This window comes from Amblyomma americanum, chromosome 2 (genome assembly GCF_052857255.1).
Source record: "Amblyomma americanum isolate KBUSLIRL-KWMA chromosome 2, ASM5285725v1, whole genome shotgun sequence".
NCBI lineage: Eukaryota > Metazoa > Arthropoda > Arachnida > Ixodida > Ixodidae > Amblyomma > Amblyomma americanum.
Window position 1 is genome coordinate 158,594,945 of NC_135498.1, and position 18,674 is coordinate 158,613,618.

At 47.1% G+C, this 18,674-nt stretch overlaps 1 protein-coding gene across 1 annotated transcript; it reads left to right on the forward strand.

Annotated features, from left to right (window-relative positions):
* Positions 1-428: 428 nt before the first annotated feature.
* Positions 429-18,282, forward strand: sea (mitochondrial citrate transporter scheggia). The gene is made up of 7 exons (XM_077655363.1): positions 429-895; positions 1,017-1,168; positions 3,707-3,914; positions 5,628-5,851; positions 6,360-6,580; positions 8,458-8,531; positions 12,126-18,282. Exons 2-7 carry the CDS (start codon positions 1,045-1,047, stop codon positions 12,238-12,240), a joined length of 966 nt encoding a protein of 321 aa, XP_077511489.1. The 5' UTR covers positions 429-895; positions 1,017-1,044; the 3' UTR covers positions 12,241-18,282.
* Positions 18,283-18,674: the final 392 nt, after the last annotated feature.

Consider the following 18,674-nt stretch of genomic DNA (forward strand, 5'->3'; position numbering starts at 1 on the left):
CTCGGCGATGTATCGACGGCTGCCCAGAGCTTCGCGGCTTACCACGAAGGCGCGCAGAGCACGCGGGAGCGTAGTTGCGCGCACGCCGAACACAAGCACACTCGGTCAGACTGCACGCACGCACGCGCACCGACTCAACGCTCGCGGTGTCGAACTTGCAGCACACACCGCCGGCGTCTGCCAGAGCGAACGGCGATCGCAGACAGTTCGTCTCGTTATCGCCGCCCGTCCGCTTTCGTTTTCGAGCCCTCTCTTCCAGCTACTCGACCGCCTCGGAGTGCGAGAGGAGGGTTCGACGAAGAGAGGAAGCACACCGCCGTCAAAGCAGCCGTGCGGCTGCCGAATGGTCCGGCCGCGGACTCGTCGCGCCCTCGCCAGCGTACTCGGAAGATTACCAACAGCTCTCAGTGCGCCCACTTGCTCTTACAAGACGGCTGCTCAACGTTTGTCGCCAGGGGTACCGTAGCGCTGCAGACAGTAGTGAGACAGATAATTTTAATATCACTAGTATTGCCAAAGTTGCTCATACTTTATTGTTAAAATGGCTTGTAAATATTTTTGTACTTTTTGTTTAATTTATTTGCAAACTTATTAATTACTTTTTAGTATTTAGCGATGCTAGCGTCACTTTGATAGCAGCGGTTAGCTTGATTTTCTTGCTGCTGTTATGCAGAGTAAGAGTGAGACTACAACATTTTTCAGAAAACTGCCGGCCCGTCGCAGCCACGTGATTGGTCCGTTCCGGGGGCTCGACTCCTGGCCGATCATCAACTGATCGTGTGTTGTCCCGTCGCCGTCGCTCGTTTGTGCGGTGGTGGTCCGGCGCTCGCGTGAGTAGCAGCGGCCTGCAAGCAGTGCGTGCGTGTTGAGCCGCCGGTCGGAGAGTCCCAGAGCGGTACGTGCTTTCCGGAATGAAATACGTTCAGTGACCGCGCCGGAAACGAAGTACTGCAGTGGTGGAAAAGCATTTTCCGTTGACACGAGCGGCATTTTTTTTGTTGCTTTGTGTATCGCAGGTGTTTGGTGCGGCGACGACGGGAAAGGATGGACAAGGACGGACCCAAATTTCGCAGCCCGTTTGGGAGGCCGGGCATGGCCACGAGCGGTGCCGCCCTGGCCGCGTCGTCATTTCTTCCCTCACAGAAGACTACGAAAGGAATCGTAGCAGGTGGGTGCGCGGTGCGGAGAGCGAAAGACTGTTCGGGCTCGTCCAGCGCATAACCGTAGCGAGACATTTCCCTTAACTAGCTCGACGCAGCGAACACTGCCGTTCGTCTCAATTTTCAACGCCTTTGCGTACAGTAACTGCGGAACGTTCTTGGCACTTGGCTCGCGTGCATCGAGGAGAGTCATTTTTTCGCTGTGTCTTGACCGTCCGTAATGACAACCTCCAATAAGCTTCGTAGGAGCGCATAAAGATGCAAGGCATTCCTGTGGTCGCGCGAGCTGCCGTGCGGGTTCACTGTTCTGACTTTCGCTTTATCACTTCCCGCCGTCTGGAAGCCATCGTGTTTTCGTTCAGCCTAGTATCTGTCGCAAGTCATCGTGGTTTATCTCTTGTCTGAACGCTCCGTGCCGTGCGATTGTGTAATCACGCCGGTCCGCGGTCGCGCGACGCCCGAAATCGCGCGCGAATGACGATGAATTTCTGGACCTCTGGGCCTGCTGCACCGTCGACGTGAGGATTATTTCTGGGAGTTTGTACTCAGTAACTTGGCGGAAGGACTCCCGCATAATTACTAACTGAACACGTAAAAATAGCGGCATGCTACCGCCGTCTTGCTCTGCTGGCAATGTGCGCAGCGTGACATATCTGCCGTTTAATTATTGTTTCTTAACAAGCCAGGACCCAGCGCTCGCCGACCGTCCTTCGCACTTGCGGCGGCTCCTTGAACCGAGGACATTTTTCGGAGTGGATTTCCTTGCGAGCATTCACGTCACCGCGTTTTATTTACTTTTTCCTTATTCCCCTCTCTTCTACTCCCCTCGTTTCTTATTTCATCCCCGCATATCCGTTTGGGTTGACTTAAGCATTCTCCTATCACCACCACCTTGAGCCCGGCTCAGGCTTCCTTGGCCGTTGGCGAATACCGACCTGTGCAGCACTGAAGGGTTTATCGCTGCAGTGCCTCGATTTCTTGATCAATAATCGACGAATTGCGTAAGGTGTGTGTTTTCCTTCGCGCACGTCACGACGTCGCCTCTTTGTGCTTTTGACGTCACTGCCTTGACGGAAGTCGCGACACCTTTGCGTACGCCGGCGCGCAGGGCCGGAGGGCCCCGATCAGCCTATGTCCGCGCGTGGAGTTCGGCATGAGCTTGGAGCCGCCATTGTACGCATGGCGCCCGGGAACCTAGAAGCTGGCAGCAACCAAAGAACTAAATAAAAACACATGAGCCGGTGACTCGAGCGGCTTTGACAAGTTGCATGAACTAGAGCAGCTGCGGTCAGGTGCTTTTAAATCTCAGTTCTTTTTGGTGATGATGTTTATGTCGATCAGGCAGAGCTGCCATTCGAAATTTGTCTCACTGAAAAACAACTCAGCTCAGTGTTTCCCCTTGCCTAGCAGTGATATGTGAAAGACATTACTGTGAAGAAAAAGTGAAAAAAAGTGGTGCTAGCAGCCAGAGGTTTAGGTTTATTGATAAGCCAGACTTTTTGACATGAGTGGGAGAGCAGTGCTGTGGTGTGCGCATGTTTCGCAGACGCACATGCATAGGTCTGTTTGATTTTGCAGAAGTAGTTCGGTAAAGCTCATTGGTGGTTCTGCGATTGTGCAGCACCATTTCAGGTAGTTCAAATGGAGCTTCGCTCAAGCAGTCTGCAGCTGCTTGCAAAATAAATGAGCGAGTGCTCGCCTGGTTTGGTGGCCACCGAAAGCACAAACTGCATGGAGGAATTTCGCATGGCAGATTGTGGCGAAATGTTTTCATCCACTAGCCCCAGGAAATCCTTTTTCTGAACAGAGTCATTGCATGTGTTATATGTGCACAATTTACAAATTTGCACTGAGCCTCTAGGACTCAGTTGATCAGGTTAACAATTCTGCTGCCACAAACAGCTGTCCACCTCCTTTTTTCCAAAAAGAACTGTCACTGTTCACGTAGGAAGGCAGTCACCCATTGTAGTGGTGGCGGTGCCTACTGAGCCAAAGGCACCCTTAAGTGTTGTGCGATATCTGTAAGATCCCCAGGTGGTCGAAACTATTCCGGAGCCCTCCAATACAGCACCTCTTCTGCTTTCTCTTCCTCCCTTCCCTTACATTAAGATGTCCACCCAGAAGCGAGGCTGTTACGGGGCCTTTAATTTCCTCAAAACCAATTTTCTAAGAAGGCAGCCATATCTTCAATGACCTGCACATGGTCATCACCAGCTTTTTGTTCTTTGACACTTCCACTGTGGTTAGTGCATGTGAAGGATATGTGTGTGTGGCTCTAGAAAAACTGCTGCACCTTATGAACCAGTGGAGCAAGTGCAGACAAATTGAACAGACCAGTTGTTTTAGCAATGGGTATGCACTGCAAAACCACTCCAGTGCCGTTCGCATAATATTGCAGCTTAAAATGAAAAGCTTTTGGAGCAACAAACAGGCAGATCACTTTCTGAATAACCAGAGGTGACGGTGGCAATGGGCAAAGCTGAAGCAGTCCAAGTAATTAATATACTTAAGCATTGCTCTAAGTTTGGCCTGCATGGCATACACAGGTGGCATCACGGGTGGCATTGAGATCTGCATCACCTTCCCAACTGAGTATGTCAAGACCCAGCTGCAGCTGGATGAGCGGTCAGCCAAGCCGCGGTACAATGGAATTGCGGACGTGGTGCGCCAGACGGTACGCTCACATGGTGTCCAGGGACTCTACCGGGGGCTCAGTGTGCTCGTCTACGGATCTGTGCCAAAGTCAGCTGTCAGGTCAGTACTAGGGCGAGAGGAGTTGTGCATTTGTTGCTAGCAGCGCAGTAAAGTCAATGTACCCCCTTTGTCCAAAGTTTAGAGGCCAGGGTGTTTGGTTCTGAGCCGCACCTTGTAGCCTTCAATGCATCCTTAGTGATTAAAGTCTCCTGAAGGTAAGAAGGCTTTTGGTCCTGCCTTCTCCAGCGCACGGCTGCACGGCTTAGGAGCAAACCTACTGGGCTGTAAACTTTTGACAGAGCCTGCACCTCATTACCTAGGGGAGTTTTAAGTGTGAAATGTGAAATGCTTGGAGGTCAGTAGCCTGTGCCATCTGGTGCTACACAAAGGAACTCAATTGATTGTGTGCTGTATTTCTGTTGTACCTATTGCCTTAGCATTCATCTGCATGTCTGCTATTCAGTGCATCAGTTCTTGTGCTGCAGGGCATGGAATTGGTTTAAATGCAGCTGTTGAAGGCTTCTGGGCACAGATAAATTTTTGTTTTAATTTTAGCACAAAATTCATGCCGAGTTTCATAGATGTTGTCCTTTACTGGAGTTGAGTGCTGATGTTTCATGCACGGATCAGATTAATATCGGGGAAATGTTGCAGGATGCTACTTTCACCAAGTCAACTTCACGATGAGACATGAACCACAAAAGCATTACTACAGTGTGCTTTTGCAAAGTGCATTGATGGAGTGATGTTACCTATAATCATGGGCTTCCAGATCTCTGAAGATGATCGTGTTATACATAAACCAGTGACCATCATTCTGCTATAACAAAGCAGGAGCTCGTCAGCGCTGTCATATGACTTTTAAGAGAGAAATGACTTGTCGAGCAGCACAAAAGTGGAATTGAAACTAAGAACATAACCCTCTTTACATTGCCGCTGGCTTCTGCAAATAGTAGCGATATAGCACTTGGTAAATTTCATTTTGTAACAGTCATTGGGTGTCGCCAAAGGGCAGAACCTTGAAAATTTTAAGTCTCAAAGAAGGCGGTTTTCTGGAGAACTTAGGCCAGCGTGAATGTTAGCAGAAACCGATTTTAAAGAAGGGGATAAAAAAGGTAAAAAATGGTTTACGAGCCCCACTTTTCCTGGACCTCGAGAAAGGAGATTGGCTGAGACGTACCTCTAAAGGCGATGCTAGCCAACGTCTCTGCTAATGTACGAGCGTGAGCTGAAGCAGTAACGCACATCATAAGCAAATGCTTTCAACACTGACAGAGGCTTCCACTGCTACTGCAGCTTATCGCCAGGAGCACGATCAGCTCTGCAAGCAGTGAGAGGAGGAACTGCTTTGCAAACTACAAAACACGACACAGCATGCATGCTTTCCTGCAGTAGAGTAGTTTAGGTATGGCGTGGATTATCCTGCAAATTTTTTGTCCATAGAGGATTGATGGCTGCCTGAAGTTGGCTTTGCCTCATTGTATTTATGAATGGTAATATTATGAGTACCCCTGTACATCACTCTTTAATCTTAGCTAGTATTTCTCAGCAATGAAATTTTATTTCTGCTCCAATCTTATTTCTTCTGAACTTTTTTATTGCCTCCAGCACTAGTCCCACCTTGTTGTCATTCATGATGGCAGTAGCAGCCATTAATTGATTCCAGCAGACTGCATAAATGGAAAGGAATCAGAAGAAAAGAGCAGTACCTAAATACCAGCTGAGGTTTCTTTACTTTAGCTTTCCAACCTATTGCTGTCATGCGCTTTGCAGATTTGGTGCGTTTGAGGCCCTCAAGAAACGTAGCGTCGACTCTCGGGGCAACCTGTCGCCGCACATGCGGTTGCTGTGCGGTCTGGGTGCAGGCGTTTCAGAGGCCATCTTGGCCGTGACCCCCATGGAGACCGTCAAGGTCAAGTTCATCAACGACCAGGCCTCCCCTAACCCCAAGTACAAGGGGTTCTTCCATGGCGTACGTGAGATCGTCCGAACCGAGGGTGAGGCTTCCTTTCGTGCCTCTACATACTGTGGTGGCTCAATAGCTGCGGCTTTCGGGTGCTATTCCCAGGATTGCTGGTTCGATCCCGGCCACGGCGGCCATATTCTGATGGAGGCGAAATTCAAAACCAAGCATGCGCTGCGCAAGAACCCCAGGTGGTCTAAATTAATGTAGAGCCCACCGCTACGGTGTCCTGCATAGCCCATGTGTCACTCAGTTAGGGACACTAAACCGCACATGTACCGTCTTTTTCGCCGCCTCCACTCGTAACAACCCACCCCCACCCCTTCCCTTGTGACCATTGAATTTGGCTATCTATTGTACAGGACATGATTCCTGGGTCCTTGTGGGTACAAATAATAGTTTCTCAACCTTTTTGGCCTTGAGAACTGACAACAGCTTCTGAAAGCTGAAACCCAAGGTTTCTTCGAAGTCCCACTGCTCTAAGTGCTGCTGCATTTAGACAATGAAGTTGTAGATTTGAGGTACCCGTGTGTTCTTTGCAGGCATCAAGGGCACGTATCAAGGTCTGACAGCCACCATCATGAAGCAGGGCAGCAACCAGGCCATCCGGTTCTTTGTCATGGAGACACTCAAGGATTGGTACCGGGGTGGGGATCCTAACAAACACGTCAACAAGCTGGTAGTCGGCATGTTTGGGGCCGTTGCAGGGGCCGCTTCTGTGTTTGGGAACACGCCCATCGACGTCGTCAAGACACGCATGCAGGCAAGTCCCTAGTCCTTCCAAAGACCTTCGCCACCTCCTTGTCATTCTCCCTTTTCCCCATTTCTCTACAGCGGAGTTGCAGGCTGGGGCATTATGCTGTGGTAAATAACTCCTCCAGAGGAGTATTCAGAGAGGAGTAAAGAGGAAAAACTCCGCTTTCTCTCTGGCTCGACTGACATGTTTAGTGCTCCACGTGTAACTGTGTAGTCGTGCCTCTAACTGATGCATCCTGCCAATATGTCTGTCTTGGGCTGCAGCCTTTTCATGAGAAATGTCTTTAACGTGCATGCCTTAACTCTGCGAGTCATTTTAACACCGCTTTCAAGTTAGGAGCTTTGGCAGGTACCGTCATGATACTCGTGATTCTGTGATATGGGTAATGTTGGAATTTAGTGCTTTGGTCATTCATGACCGTAGGCTCAGTGTAAGTTTGATGTTTCGGAATGGGCGAATCAGGCGTGGCAGCTGTAGCGAGGCAAAATTTTAAGCTGTTTCACGTTATGTCGTGGTGCGGTTGTTTGTGAAGTGCGGGATTTTTCTGGACGGTGACATGCTCTGGGACTGAAGCAGCAATGACAACGGCAGCACTAGTGAGGACAGTGCCGCAAGTGCGAACGAGTAGTCCAATGACTAGTACATTTTCGTTGAATGTGCCCTCAGGCATGCCGTTCTTTTTCTTTCTTTTTTTTATGCTGGCATGCGATGTTCAACTTACATTCGAGTCGACTTACAATTGTGTAAATAAGGCACTGTAGCAACGGCTTGTTGGTGCACCACAGAGACACATCATGCGTTTTCTTCTAGAAAGCAGAGTGCTGCACAACTTTTGGTGACTTGTGGCTCAGTTGTGTATGTGGTTTAACTTATTTCTTATTGGGCACAGACAGTGTTGAATGTTTAATGCCATCCTTAATACTGCGCCAGCGAAGTGCAAGAAGACCACTGGCAGTGGAGCACGCGGGCACGTTTGCTCGGACTATTTGATTTACTGGATGCGCTTGATTAGCGCCCCCTTTTGACGACCAACTAACCTTTCTTTCAACATGAACCGACTAGCCCAAACTAGAGTTTTACTTGACCATATTTCTCCTACAATGGGCCCTTTCCTCTTTCGAAGCTTCCGCACCGAACCTGCCATTACGTGTCTCAACCTGATTGCCGTCTCAACGTGCCAGTCTCGAGTGGTCTCCTACTGCTTGAAACGGAAAATAGTTCCTTTGGAGGTTCAGTCATTATTCGGTGTTCTGCAGCCATCTTGGGGGCACGTCAGGCGCGTCTGCAAGATACTCAAGTCTGAGTTGGCGTCAGTCCTGTCTTTTGTGTGCCTTCTGTGTCCCCGTTTCTTGCGCCATTACCAGTTTTTCTTTCAACCCTCTGTGGGTGCCTACTCGTGGCTTATCTTAAACAGAGGAAAAGCATGTATTTTGGACAATGGTGGTCATGAAAAACGAGCAACTTCGATATCTGGATATCCTGCGATTTTCATCCCGTTGCTAACCTTGAAAAATTTGTCTCGCTGGCACAAATTGCTTATCTACTGAAAATGTCTTCATAGTGTACGCAGTCTTGAAAGATATTCTTGAAAAACTCACCCATTGGATCTTGTATGCATTTGTCAGTCGAGGTAGCATTGGGAAATGAGTATGTTATAAGGAAAAATACACGCTGAATTTTTTTTTGTGGCTTTCTTCATGGCCGTCACAGCATGCGTGATTATTTAATGCTTGATGCACATTTGTTTAGTTCATATCGGCGGCCATCGCATAAAGCAGTGTGGTCAAGCTCGAAGCATCCATGTTTCTGCATGGCTGGTTGGTAGGACAGAGGCCTTTTGCATTGAGTTTTTATTCACAATTTGTCACCGTCGTTCCTCGCAGGGCCTGGAGGCACACAAGTACAAGAACACATTCGACTGCATGCTGCAGATTGCCCGGCATGAAGGATTCCCAGCGTGAGTGGCCTTTGGCCTTTGTTGTTTTTGCAGCGACAGCTGTTAAGGGCACTCTGCCCAGTTCTGCAATGTCTGCGGCGTTGACGGTGTAAAACAGATTGCAAAGAGGAAAGGGGAGAAGCAGCTGCAGCATGCCGCGCTGATTGCTCTGAACAAAGTGACAGCATACTTGGGTTATGTGCGCATGCGACTACCACAGTGTGCGTGAGATTATTATACACTGATGCACATGCATGTATACTATTATAATGTATTTTCAAGGTATTATATTCAGAGGGAATATCACATCCAGCACCACACGCAGCTGTGACGGAATCTCTCGTTATGCTTTGGTAACCATGCTTCAATTATTTCGTGTCCTTCTGGATGTGTATTTGGTGCGGCTATGCTAGTCTCCATTCCTTGAATGGTAGCCTGGTCGAGAAGGCAACACTGCTTTGTCATTTTTGCACAAGTGGACACTCAAGTTTCAGCCTCAACTAGTGTTTTATGGCTCTGCGGGCAGTGCTGCTTGAAGAATAGTTCGGACTGTGTTGCTCTGTTTTTAGCACTGTGAAATAAATGTCATGGAATTGGCCTGCTTCAGCTAGCACCCCTGTGACCATGCATCTGATCCGAAATTGTTTTAGATGTGCAGCAGTAGCAGATGCCAATGCAGAGTAACAAATGTAAGGCATGTGTGTTCTCTGAAGGCCGCGCGCAAGAGTCAATACTGGGCCCTACTTTTTGTTGCATACTAGTGACTATCTTTACTGTGTTGTGCTATGCTGTGTGGCATTGGGTTAAATTAAGCTCATCTGCAATTGGCTGACCCAGTGGTTATGGTAGGTGTGCAGTCGCCGACTCATTTTTCGAACTTCATGAAGTCCAAAAATGGTCCAAAATAGTACAGTTAGTTTGCTAAGAGAAACCAGTTTGAAAAGTCATGAATTTCATCACTTTCGATGTTTCGCTTGCATGCGACCGTATTAAGTAGCTTCTATGTATTTGAGCCAGGATCGCAGTTTCTCTGTGTTCACACTACACCTCGCATCATCAATACTGAAATGTACACCACGATGGGAGGCACAATGTGAGGTGCGAGCTATGCCACGAACCTGTTCTGCACTTGTTTGCTGCAACGCGTGCCTCTCGCCGTGCACTGCATGAGGCAAAGACGGGAGTCTGTGTTTCCATGGGAAACTACTGTAGTCAAGACCGGGAGAGGGAACTCGGCCTTCTCCCGTCATCCTTGCACTGAGAGCAGCATCGTCCGAGATGCAGCAGGTTCCGCCTTGGCTTGTTATTAGTGTGATTGTACCTGACTCTCACGATCTTGATTGGAACGAAGAATATGTCGTTAGTTCGTGTGGCAACAGTGAGTTACAGAAATGCCAAGCCTATCCAAGCCAATCCATCCGACTAAATCTTTTTGAACCTGAGATGGCACCTTGCAGAGAGGAAAGAAAAGTCCGCTGAATGTTGCAGTGATGATCACTCACATCTATCTTAGGTCCAAAACTTGAACTTTCGGACTTCACAGAGTCTTTTTGGCATCTATTTTAGTCGAAAAAAAAAAAGGGAATTTTTTTTCTCCACAGGGTCTGAAATAGTGCTTGCTGGTGTGTACATATTCCTGTGAGACACATGATTGTTCCTCAGTAAAGTCCAAATTATCGGAGCCTGAAAATCTTGTCGGCTACTATACAGGTCTCTTCAATTTGAAAAAGAACAACCAGTCTGCAGAAAACGACAGATTTTTTTGTTTTTTGGCAACCGTATAAACGCGTCTAAGGGCCGCACTTCTTTTTCCAGATTTGAGGGGCAATTTTCGAGATGTGGCCCATACACGCAATTTGCAAAAAAAAAACTAATTTTTTGAAGTAAAAACACCAGTCAGGAAATGAGCAGCATTTATTCTACGTTAATCATCACTTGCGGATTATTCTGACTTCAACCTGGTGCTGTGCTCTGGAGCACGCTCCCCACAAGAAGTTGCGCAGCATGTCCGCTGTCGACGCGTAGCCGTTATTCCGCGCTTCCATCACTTAGCAGAGCAGCTCTTCTTCCAGTTAGGGAAACTTACATGGCTTGCCTCGAGAAGCACGCTTTTTGCAGCTTATGTTCCTGAATGCATCCCTTTGGTTGCACCATTGTCGGACGCACTTCACGGCCACGTCGAAACTCCTGCCCGCTGCACGCTCTCCGCGTTCGACAGCAAACTTCCAGCCGTGAAGCTATTAAGGTGCTTGCCCATCGTGCTAAAACTGCAACGCTCGGCGGCAGCACACTAAAGCCACAACGACAGTGAACTAACACGCTACAACAACTACCGTGCCTTTGACAGTTTTTGACAGCCACAAAAAGCTAGAGCTGGGGATACTGATGCCGATATGGACAGTGGGAGCTCATGGCGGAGGAAAAAGTTGACGATGACGATGATGAGCCGCAGTCTCGGACGCCATCCTTGGGTGGCACCTGGAAGCTCCTGTGTGCATGCGTTGCCTCCGCGATTAAGTGCACCATTGCTCATAGCCGGAGTTGATCGCGAAGGCCACGGTGCGTGCATTTTGAAGGCTATTCCTGCGTGGGTCGTGGAAAGTTTGGGTGCGGCCCTTACACGGATATTATTTTTTTTGATACAGTTGCCGACCTATTTTTCGGACTCGAAGGGACCTGAAAAATTGTCCGAATAATCACAGTCCCAAAAATCAGTGAAGTACAAAAAAATCACTTTATTGAGATAAAATCAGCTTAAAGAAGGTCACTGACTTTACCTTGCGGAAAATTTCTCTTGCTGGTGACGATTTGTGCCTGTATTTGCGCCAAAGTTGTGGTTTCACTGTATACGCTAGACAGCAAGGTCCCGGTGTTTAGTTGAATACTTCCCGTGCTTCTTTGATGGATCAGGCAGCACTGGCGGGGCCATGTTGTCCACAACCCGAGTGTGCACCACAACGTTCGTCAAACACACGCAAAGACAAAGCACTTTTCGTTCAAAGTGATGGAACCGCCGGGCGCATTCACAAAACGGCGAACAGATGTAACTTCGTGAAGACGGTGCACCACTCAGTCGACGTGGTCAGAGAAAACCAAGTGGCAAAACAGCGAATGGCGAACGTACGAGGCCCGCCACGGTGGCTCAGTGGTTAGGGCGCCCGGCTACTGATCGGGAGTACCCGTGTACAAACCCAACTGCGGCAGCCGCGTTACGATGGAGGTGAAATGCAGGGGTGCCTGTGTGCTGTGCGATGTCAGTGCAGGTTAAAGATCCCCAGGTGGTCGAAATTATCCGAGCCCTCCACTACGGCACCTCTTTCTTCTCTCAGTCCCTCCTTTATCCCCTCCCTTTATGCACGGGTCCACCTAGATGTGAGATGGATACTCCACCATTTCCTTTCCCCAGCAACCAATTTTCAATTTTCAACTCGGGGCCATTAGGTACCTCGGGCCATTAGGTGATTCTTCATACATTAACCGCTGGCCTGATGCTACTACTGTTTGCAATGAAATGCTGACATTTACAGCTACAAGGGCACTTTCTCCTGCACATTCTGTGCTAACCCCCGCGCACAGTTGATGTGAACTTTTTTCTCTTTTTCCATTTTTTCGCAGCTTCTACAAGGGCACGATTCCACGCCTGAGCAGGGTCTGCCTGGATGTGGCCATCACCTTTATGATCTACGACTCCTTCATGGACCTTTTCAACAAGATCTGGAAGACCAGTTAAGGCCCCATCTCCTCCTCTCGCAACAACCTCCTCAACAATGCAAACCTGCTAATGTCTCTTCTGGCAACCATGACACACACCAGTGGAGGCTCTCGTGACCCCCTCTTCAGTTTTTCTCTGTTTGCTTTTTCTTTCTTTTTTGTCATTCGAGCCTAAACAGTGAACCTTCATTCCATGCCTGGTCCATGTGATAAGAGGAGGCGATAAATCAATGCTAAGTTTGGGGCAGCGCAAAGCATGCATGGGTCTTGGCTATTCAGAGTGCAACCGGTGATGAAGGGCGCAATCTTGAGTGGGGTCTTCAGAGTCAACACTCAGCAATGGGTTCCGGTGATGCCTGGGCTACAGCACTGCCTCCTTTCCTCCTATCTTATCTTTTATAGTGTTTGCGCAGCACATTGTTTCCAGCTGCTCACTGTGGGTTTTTATCTGTTGTAATGGCCTTGGCAACATCCCTGTGGTTTTCAGGTGTAGCAGTGTACTCGTCTCTCCAGAGGGCCTTGGGGCAATGCAGTAATAATGTGGGGTTGGCTGGTGTCGTTGTGGCGATAGTTCCACCGAGAGGGTGAAATGGAATTGGCCTCTTTGGAAAAGAAGAAAGTGTCACTGGTCAAAGACTGTCCATGAAATCTTTCCTACAAGAGAAGGAATGGTGTAAAATTACTAGTGCTGGTGCCACATCCAGGTTGCTCGATTGCAATAACTATTATTTCACTTACTATCCGCTGTTCTCCCCCCCTCATTTTGTTGGTGTCGGAAGGTTTCTGTTCTGGTACATCACCAGGATATTGATTTGCCTTGGTTGGATGGAAGCATCCTTTCAATTTATCGGTGATTTTGCTGCTGGAGTCTTTTTCAAGGAAGGAAGTGTTAGATGTGCATTGTTCGAGTGGTGCATTTCTTCTCAATGGCCTGAAGCCTCCAAAACTTTCTTTACATCCCCATCTGGTGCCATTGAAGCTTTGGCTGTTGCCAAAACTGCTTGTACTGGCGGCTGAAAGGGTCCTGCTTATGAAGGCTGTCCTTTGAATGGGAAGTTGCTTGAATCTTGAGCCAAGTTGTTGCCTTTGGATTCTGGCTACAGGTTTGTTTGTCAGCAGAAACAATGTATACACTGCTTCAGCGAGGCTTGTCGTTTTTGTTTGAGTGTGGTGCTTTTTACAAGCATGCTGCTTTTTTTTTTTGTATGCATTTTGGCAGTATCAAGAGTTCTATCTGCCCAAGTTTTGGCAAGTGTTTGGGAAAAAGAGGAGTCAGATTTAATGACTTCCACAGTTGTCTGGGTTCCAAGTTGGTGCATTTTAGATCATATTTTTGGAAGTTAGTAATTTTTGCATGTTTGTGGCACTTGTTGCCTGGCCCATCGTGTACTGGCAGCCGCCATGTGAAAGGGTTTCGTACTCCTTGCTGCTTCTTTCCGGTGAACTTTTCATCTTGAAGCACAAGCCCACACCAGCTTGGTTTGCACGTGAATGAGTTCAGTGTTCGCAAGAATCTTTGTCTGTGTCTCAGTAAATAAGAATGGGGTTCCCTTATTTTGGACCACCTAGCCAAGGTGCGTTTTTTCCATCTCCTTGGTTGTTTGCATTCCTTTTGTTCTTTCTTATTTTGAGCAGTTTTCCTGTTTTTGTTCTGAGGAGCTGTATCTTTCCAGGTGCTTTTTTTTTTTGTGGCTTAACAGCAAAGAATGGACGTCATCATCATGGCCAGTATAACAACAGCAGTTCCCATCTTATTCTTTTCCCTGCTTGTTTGTAATTGGCTCAAGCAAAGCTATGCCCTGCATTCTTTTTTCGCCATTGGCTCAAGCCTGGTGATGACGGGGCATGGCATTGGTTTAGCCCATCACAAAGAAATGGGAAAAAAAATCATGGGATGGAACTGGAAAAAATTTATATACGTGTCCAGCGTTGCTGCAGTTTGCGAACACCATGCAGTTTCTGCTTCGTCAACAATGCTGTCGGCACTATTTTCTCAGTTCCAGTTGCCGTGGCTTTGACAAGCTTTGTGGGAGCATGGCCTGTGGTTGCACATTCCTGTTTCAATCATTTTTCGCAGAATTTTGAAAAGCTTGTCAGCGATCCCTTAGTTTCCTACGTGTTCTGCCACAGAGAAACTAATTTATTTGTCTGCCCTCTGGAATTGTGCTTTCTTCCATTTCGTTTTATCTATCTCTTTGCTTGCAGCACACAGTTAACTCTGCTTGTCAGAAGGCCCAAGTGACTGCCTTCTGTTGTGAACTTATTCTCTCCCAGTGAGCTTGGAAGAAACTGTCCTGTCAGTGGCTCCTTATGCATTACGCTTGCTACAAATTAAGCTTTCTTTGTGCATGGCTGATGAGGATGTGAAGGGTCATTTACTTGCAGTTACATGGCAGTGCTTTATGCTGTGATGCAGTATTTGTTTTTCTGCTTTTCCTAGTGCTTGAATATGGTATAAACTTGAGCAGGTGGAAGAATGGTGTCTTGAAGAAGCTGCTTGCAAATGTTTGCAAGTTTTAGGGTTGAATAGTAGTGCTCTGGTCCCGCGTATTCCCTGGGTTCTTGTGGCAAATGTGATGTGTGCACCTGAGCGAGTTTTATGTGCCATGTTAGTGTTTTTTTTGTATTGTTGAATGGTGTCAGGAAAGTTGCATGAAGAATCGAATGCACTGCTGGGGATTGGCTTGGCCCTCTGTTCTGGCAGCTGGTCTTGTAACTTTTGGTACAGGCAGTTTTGTTGGTACCTGCACCATTGTTCTGCTGCTCGTTTGATGCCTGCCAACAGTGCTGATGTGGACGATTCATCCACTTACTGCTACTTGTGTGAAGTGTCGAGTGAATGCTTTCCGTTTAACTGTGGGCTTGGGATGGGTTCGCATGTTCAGCTAATTTTTTAGGAAGCAGTGTCAAGCAGCTTAAACTGGGTTCTAAGCAGAGTTTTTTTTTTTTTTTTTTTCCACTGAGGCCAGCTGCAGCTACTGGAACAGAAATTGGTGAATTTGACCTAATTAACTTGGCTTATTGGCTGGCACACTCTCATGCTCAAGGTTGGTGACCTGTGGCTTGATGCCAGTACATTTCCCAGCTGGGTTCCCAGTAGGTGTTCCTTCAAATCCCAGCAGTGTTGAGTACATTGCAGCCAGTTACAGCCGACTTGAAAACGAAGATGCAAGCTCAGCGTAGTGTTGCAGTCAGCTGAGCTGTTAAGTTGGACTGCCATTGGTGCGGGAAATTGTGGCTACTCTCTGATGCTTGTTGCGCCGTACTGCGTTTGACAATCTCTTCGACTGTAGTTACGATGGCTGCCTCCTCTGCATTCTACATTACACTGAATTGCAGTAGGGATGCAGTGAACTCGTGTACCAAGCCTTTTTCGCAAACTTATTTTATTCAGTGAACAGGACAGTGCTGAATCCATTCTTGCATGTGGCTGTTGGCATAGCAGGGCTGCAGAAGTCCTCATGTTCCTGAAACGTGGTCGATGCCATGTATACAAGTGCTTACACAGCCTTCTTTACAAAGAGCCAGAGATGCATCAGTCCCACCCTCTTTGAAACTGATTTGCGGCTCTGCCCATGTTCGTAACGCCTCCATGACGCACCTGGAGTTTTAAATTTTGAGTGGAAGGCTGCTTTCTTTTTTTCTTTTGACGTCTTTGTTGGGACTTGTTTTTTCTTAACCTCACTTTGTTGAATCATTTCTGCTGTGTGTGCATGTATTTGAGGGAAGAACAGTGCACTTAGTAGTAAGTAATGATTGTTTGAGCCAATCTTCTCATTGCAAGTCCTGGTGGTCGCACCTTGATTTCACACAAGTCCAAGGTTGTCGCAAACAGTCAGTACTCTGCAGGTTTCCATGATCCTTCCCAGTGGTCAGCGAGTGTGGTCATTAGTGTTTTTTGTATTGAAAGAAGAAAGAATTATTTTCGTACTCACTTTGAGACTTTTTTATATATAGTTTCTGTGCTCTAACTTCAGTTATAATGCGTTTTGCTGAGTGATGCTATCTATTTTTAGTGCATTTTTTTAAGCATGATGGGCAGGTAGTTTGCCATTGTGGAACACCAGATGCGAATGATGCTGGAGCCTACCTGCTTCTAGTCATTGTACTTAGAGCTGATGAAAGAAATGATTGCTCCTGCACAGCAGTGCCCCACTGTTATCACTTGGAAACAAACGCAAGGTGGAAGAACGCCCACGGAGTTCAAACTATATTATACAGGAAATTTTGAAAACACCTTTTTGCAGCTGTCGTACGTGCCATATCATCATATTGAATAACCTTGAGCTTGGACATTAACAAAGTCACTTAAACAGCGAGCAGTTACAGGAATTCAAGTCTGGAAGGTGCATTCTGGCTGCCTTGTGACGTTTCCTCGTGAAGTTGGCTAAGTTGGTTTCGTGTGTTTCATGCATCGTATCGAGAAGAAAAAAAAAACGCGATGCTCCGAGATGAACAATACCATTGCGCCCTTTTTGACTAAAAAGAATGCTTTTGGCACAGCATTTAAATCCATGTTCCTCTGCATTGTCGAGACCTTTGGAAGCATGTTTCTTAGCTGGTTGCGTGCATTTTTCAGAAGCCATTTACTCGTATAGTGCATCCAGGAAGTATCTCCAATGCCCTATTGATTGATGGCATTACCTCTCTCTCTTGACAATCACTTCTTCCAGTGCGTGCCTCTGTCCGGTGCTGGGGGAGCATTCCTACTCCCGCATTTTGCCCCCCCGCGTCCAACTTCGCTTGACGGTTGTTTTTGCAGGCCATTGGAGGGTACGGTTTTGTTCAAAATTCTTCAGGCCATTGTGATTGCTCCATGTCTCTTATGCACAGCTGAACTCGGTAGCCCTGGAAATTTTGACTAAAACTCCTCCCGTATTTCACAGGCTTGGTACTGGCGTCATTTAAAACCGTGCCACATTGAAAGCATGATTTTGTACCCATACAGAGATCAACATACCTGTCTACTGCTTTTGTTTTTTCTCACTATGGCTCTTCACTGTGACAGCCCTTTTAGGCTCTCTGGGATTCTAGGGAGCCAATTGCCCTGGTAAATGCACTCTTGGTCACTTGCATTCCGTACATTTGTGGATCAGGTGGCAGATTTGTGCATACATGCCCAGCATGTCTTCTTTTTTTTGGTAGCATGATTGACTCTTGAACTGTCCTTGTACCTTGGTCTACCACTCTTTCTTTATTTTTAGCTTTGGAGCCTATCTTGAAATTTGAATGCAACAAAACGGAGTCCACCCCCTCCAACTCTCTACACCCACGTCTATTCCCCATATGTCGTTTGAGCGTCTGCCAATGAAGAATGTGCATTAGCTATTTTTGGACTGGCTAGAACGTAAATGTGAGTATCCGTTGGAATCTGTGGCCCTTACCATTGTAGCTTGTGTAACTTCCAATGTTCAGATGTGCAGAAATTGTCCTTCGTCGCAAAAACTACCAGTTGGTGTTGCTTCAACTGTTAGCACTTCAATGGCGGAGGGACGTTGGCTGTGCTAAATTGCTGCTTGTAGGACTGCAATAATTTCAGGGGTTTCAGGTTTTTGTCGACATTTAGGGCACTGCATCAGCTGCAGCATCTGTCTGCAATAAGTTCATCTTGAACTTTGTACGTTTCACTTTTGGCATGTGGGGTTTTTTTACGTTTAGTTCGTGTTGATAACAGCATAATTTCTTTTGTCGTTGTTGAAGGTGGTGTTCTTTACTTTTGCTGAACTTGCGGCGAAGCTGTTGCTGCGGTCATTGTTGCGTACTAAACACAAGCGGAGTTGTCCATCTCGGCTTGGGACTGTTGGGCTGCTTGGAGCTGGTGGCTGTAGTAATATATACACGTATACGTTGCCTTTTTGGCAGTAGCAAAGCTTTGCTGTATAGTGCATAGGCAGACATTTTTTTCTTGCTAAAAAACTGTGCTACTTATGGTGCACATGTACTGTGCAAAGTGCTGTGTGAGTCTGTTGTCACTTTGCTGTACAGAAAGGTATGAGAAAGAACGAAGAAAGCTGTATTTGAATGCTGTTGGAAGAAATAAAGGTCGTAGTTTACAAGGTCATTTCCGTTCTCACCTGAAGCACATTATTTTTGTTGATATGTATGCAGTCTTTGTGACATTTGCTATTTACGATGTGCACAAAGACTTGTGAAAATGCAGGCTAAGCTTCCATGTGGCTGTCATGCAAACATTGGTAGTACCGTACTCGCCCTATCTGCATACACAGTGCATGCACAGTTCATTTGCTCAGTGAACAGATACAAATGACTGCAGACATTGGTGCAAACGTAGTTGACTAGTTGGTGTTGTGCTTGGATTATGCAAGTTATGATGCTGATGAATGTGGTTGAGCTTGAAAAAGGGCAGACAAAAACAATGCACCTCATCCGGGGCTGCTCAATTCCACTATCCAGAATATGTGGAGGGAATGGTTAGTGTTACAGACGCTACTA

What these genes read in the sequence shown, in the direction of transcription:
- sea (XM_077655363.1), top strand. Translation starts at nt 1,045, where the DNA reads ATGGACAAGGACGGACCCAAATTTCGCAGCCCGTTTGGGAGGCCGGGC. An exon ending in TCGTCAAGACACGCATGCAG is followed by an intron (nt 6,581 to 8,457) that starts GCAAGTCCCTAG and finishes CGTTCCTCGCAG; the next exon opens with GGCCTGGAGGCACACAAGTA. An exon ending in CGGCATGAAGGATTCCCAGC is followed by an intron (nt 8,532 to 12,125) that starts GTGAGTGGCCTT and finishes ATTTTTTCGCAG; the next exon opens with CTTCTACAAGGGCACGATTC.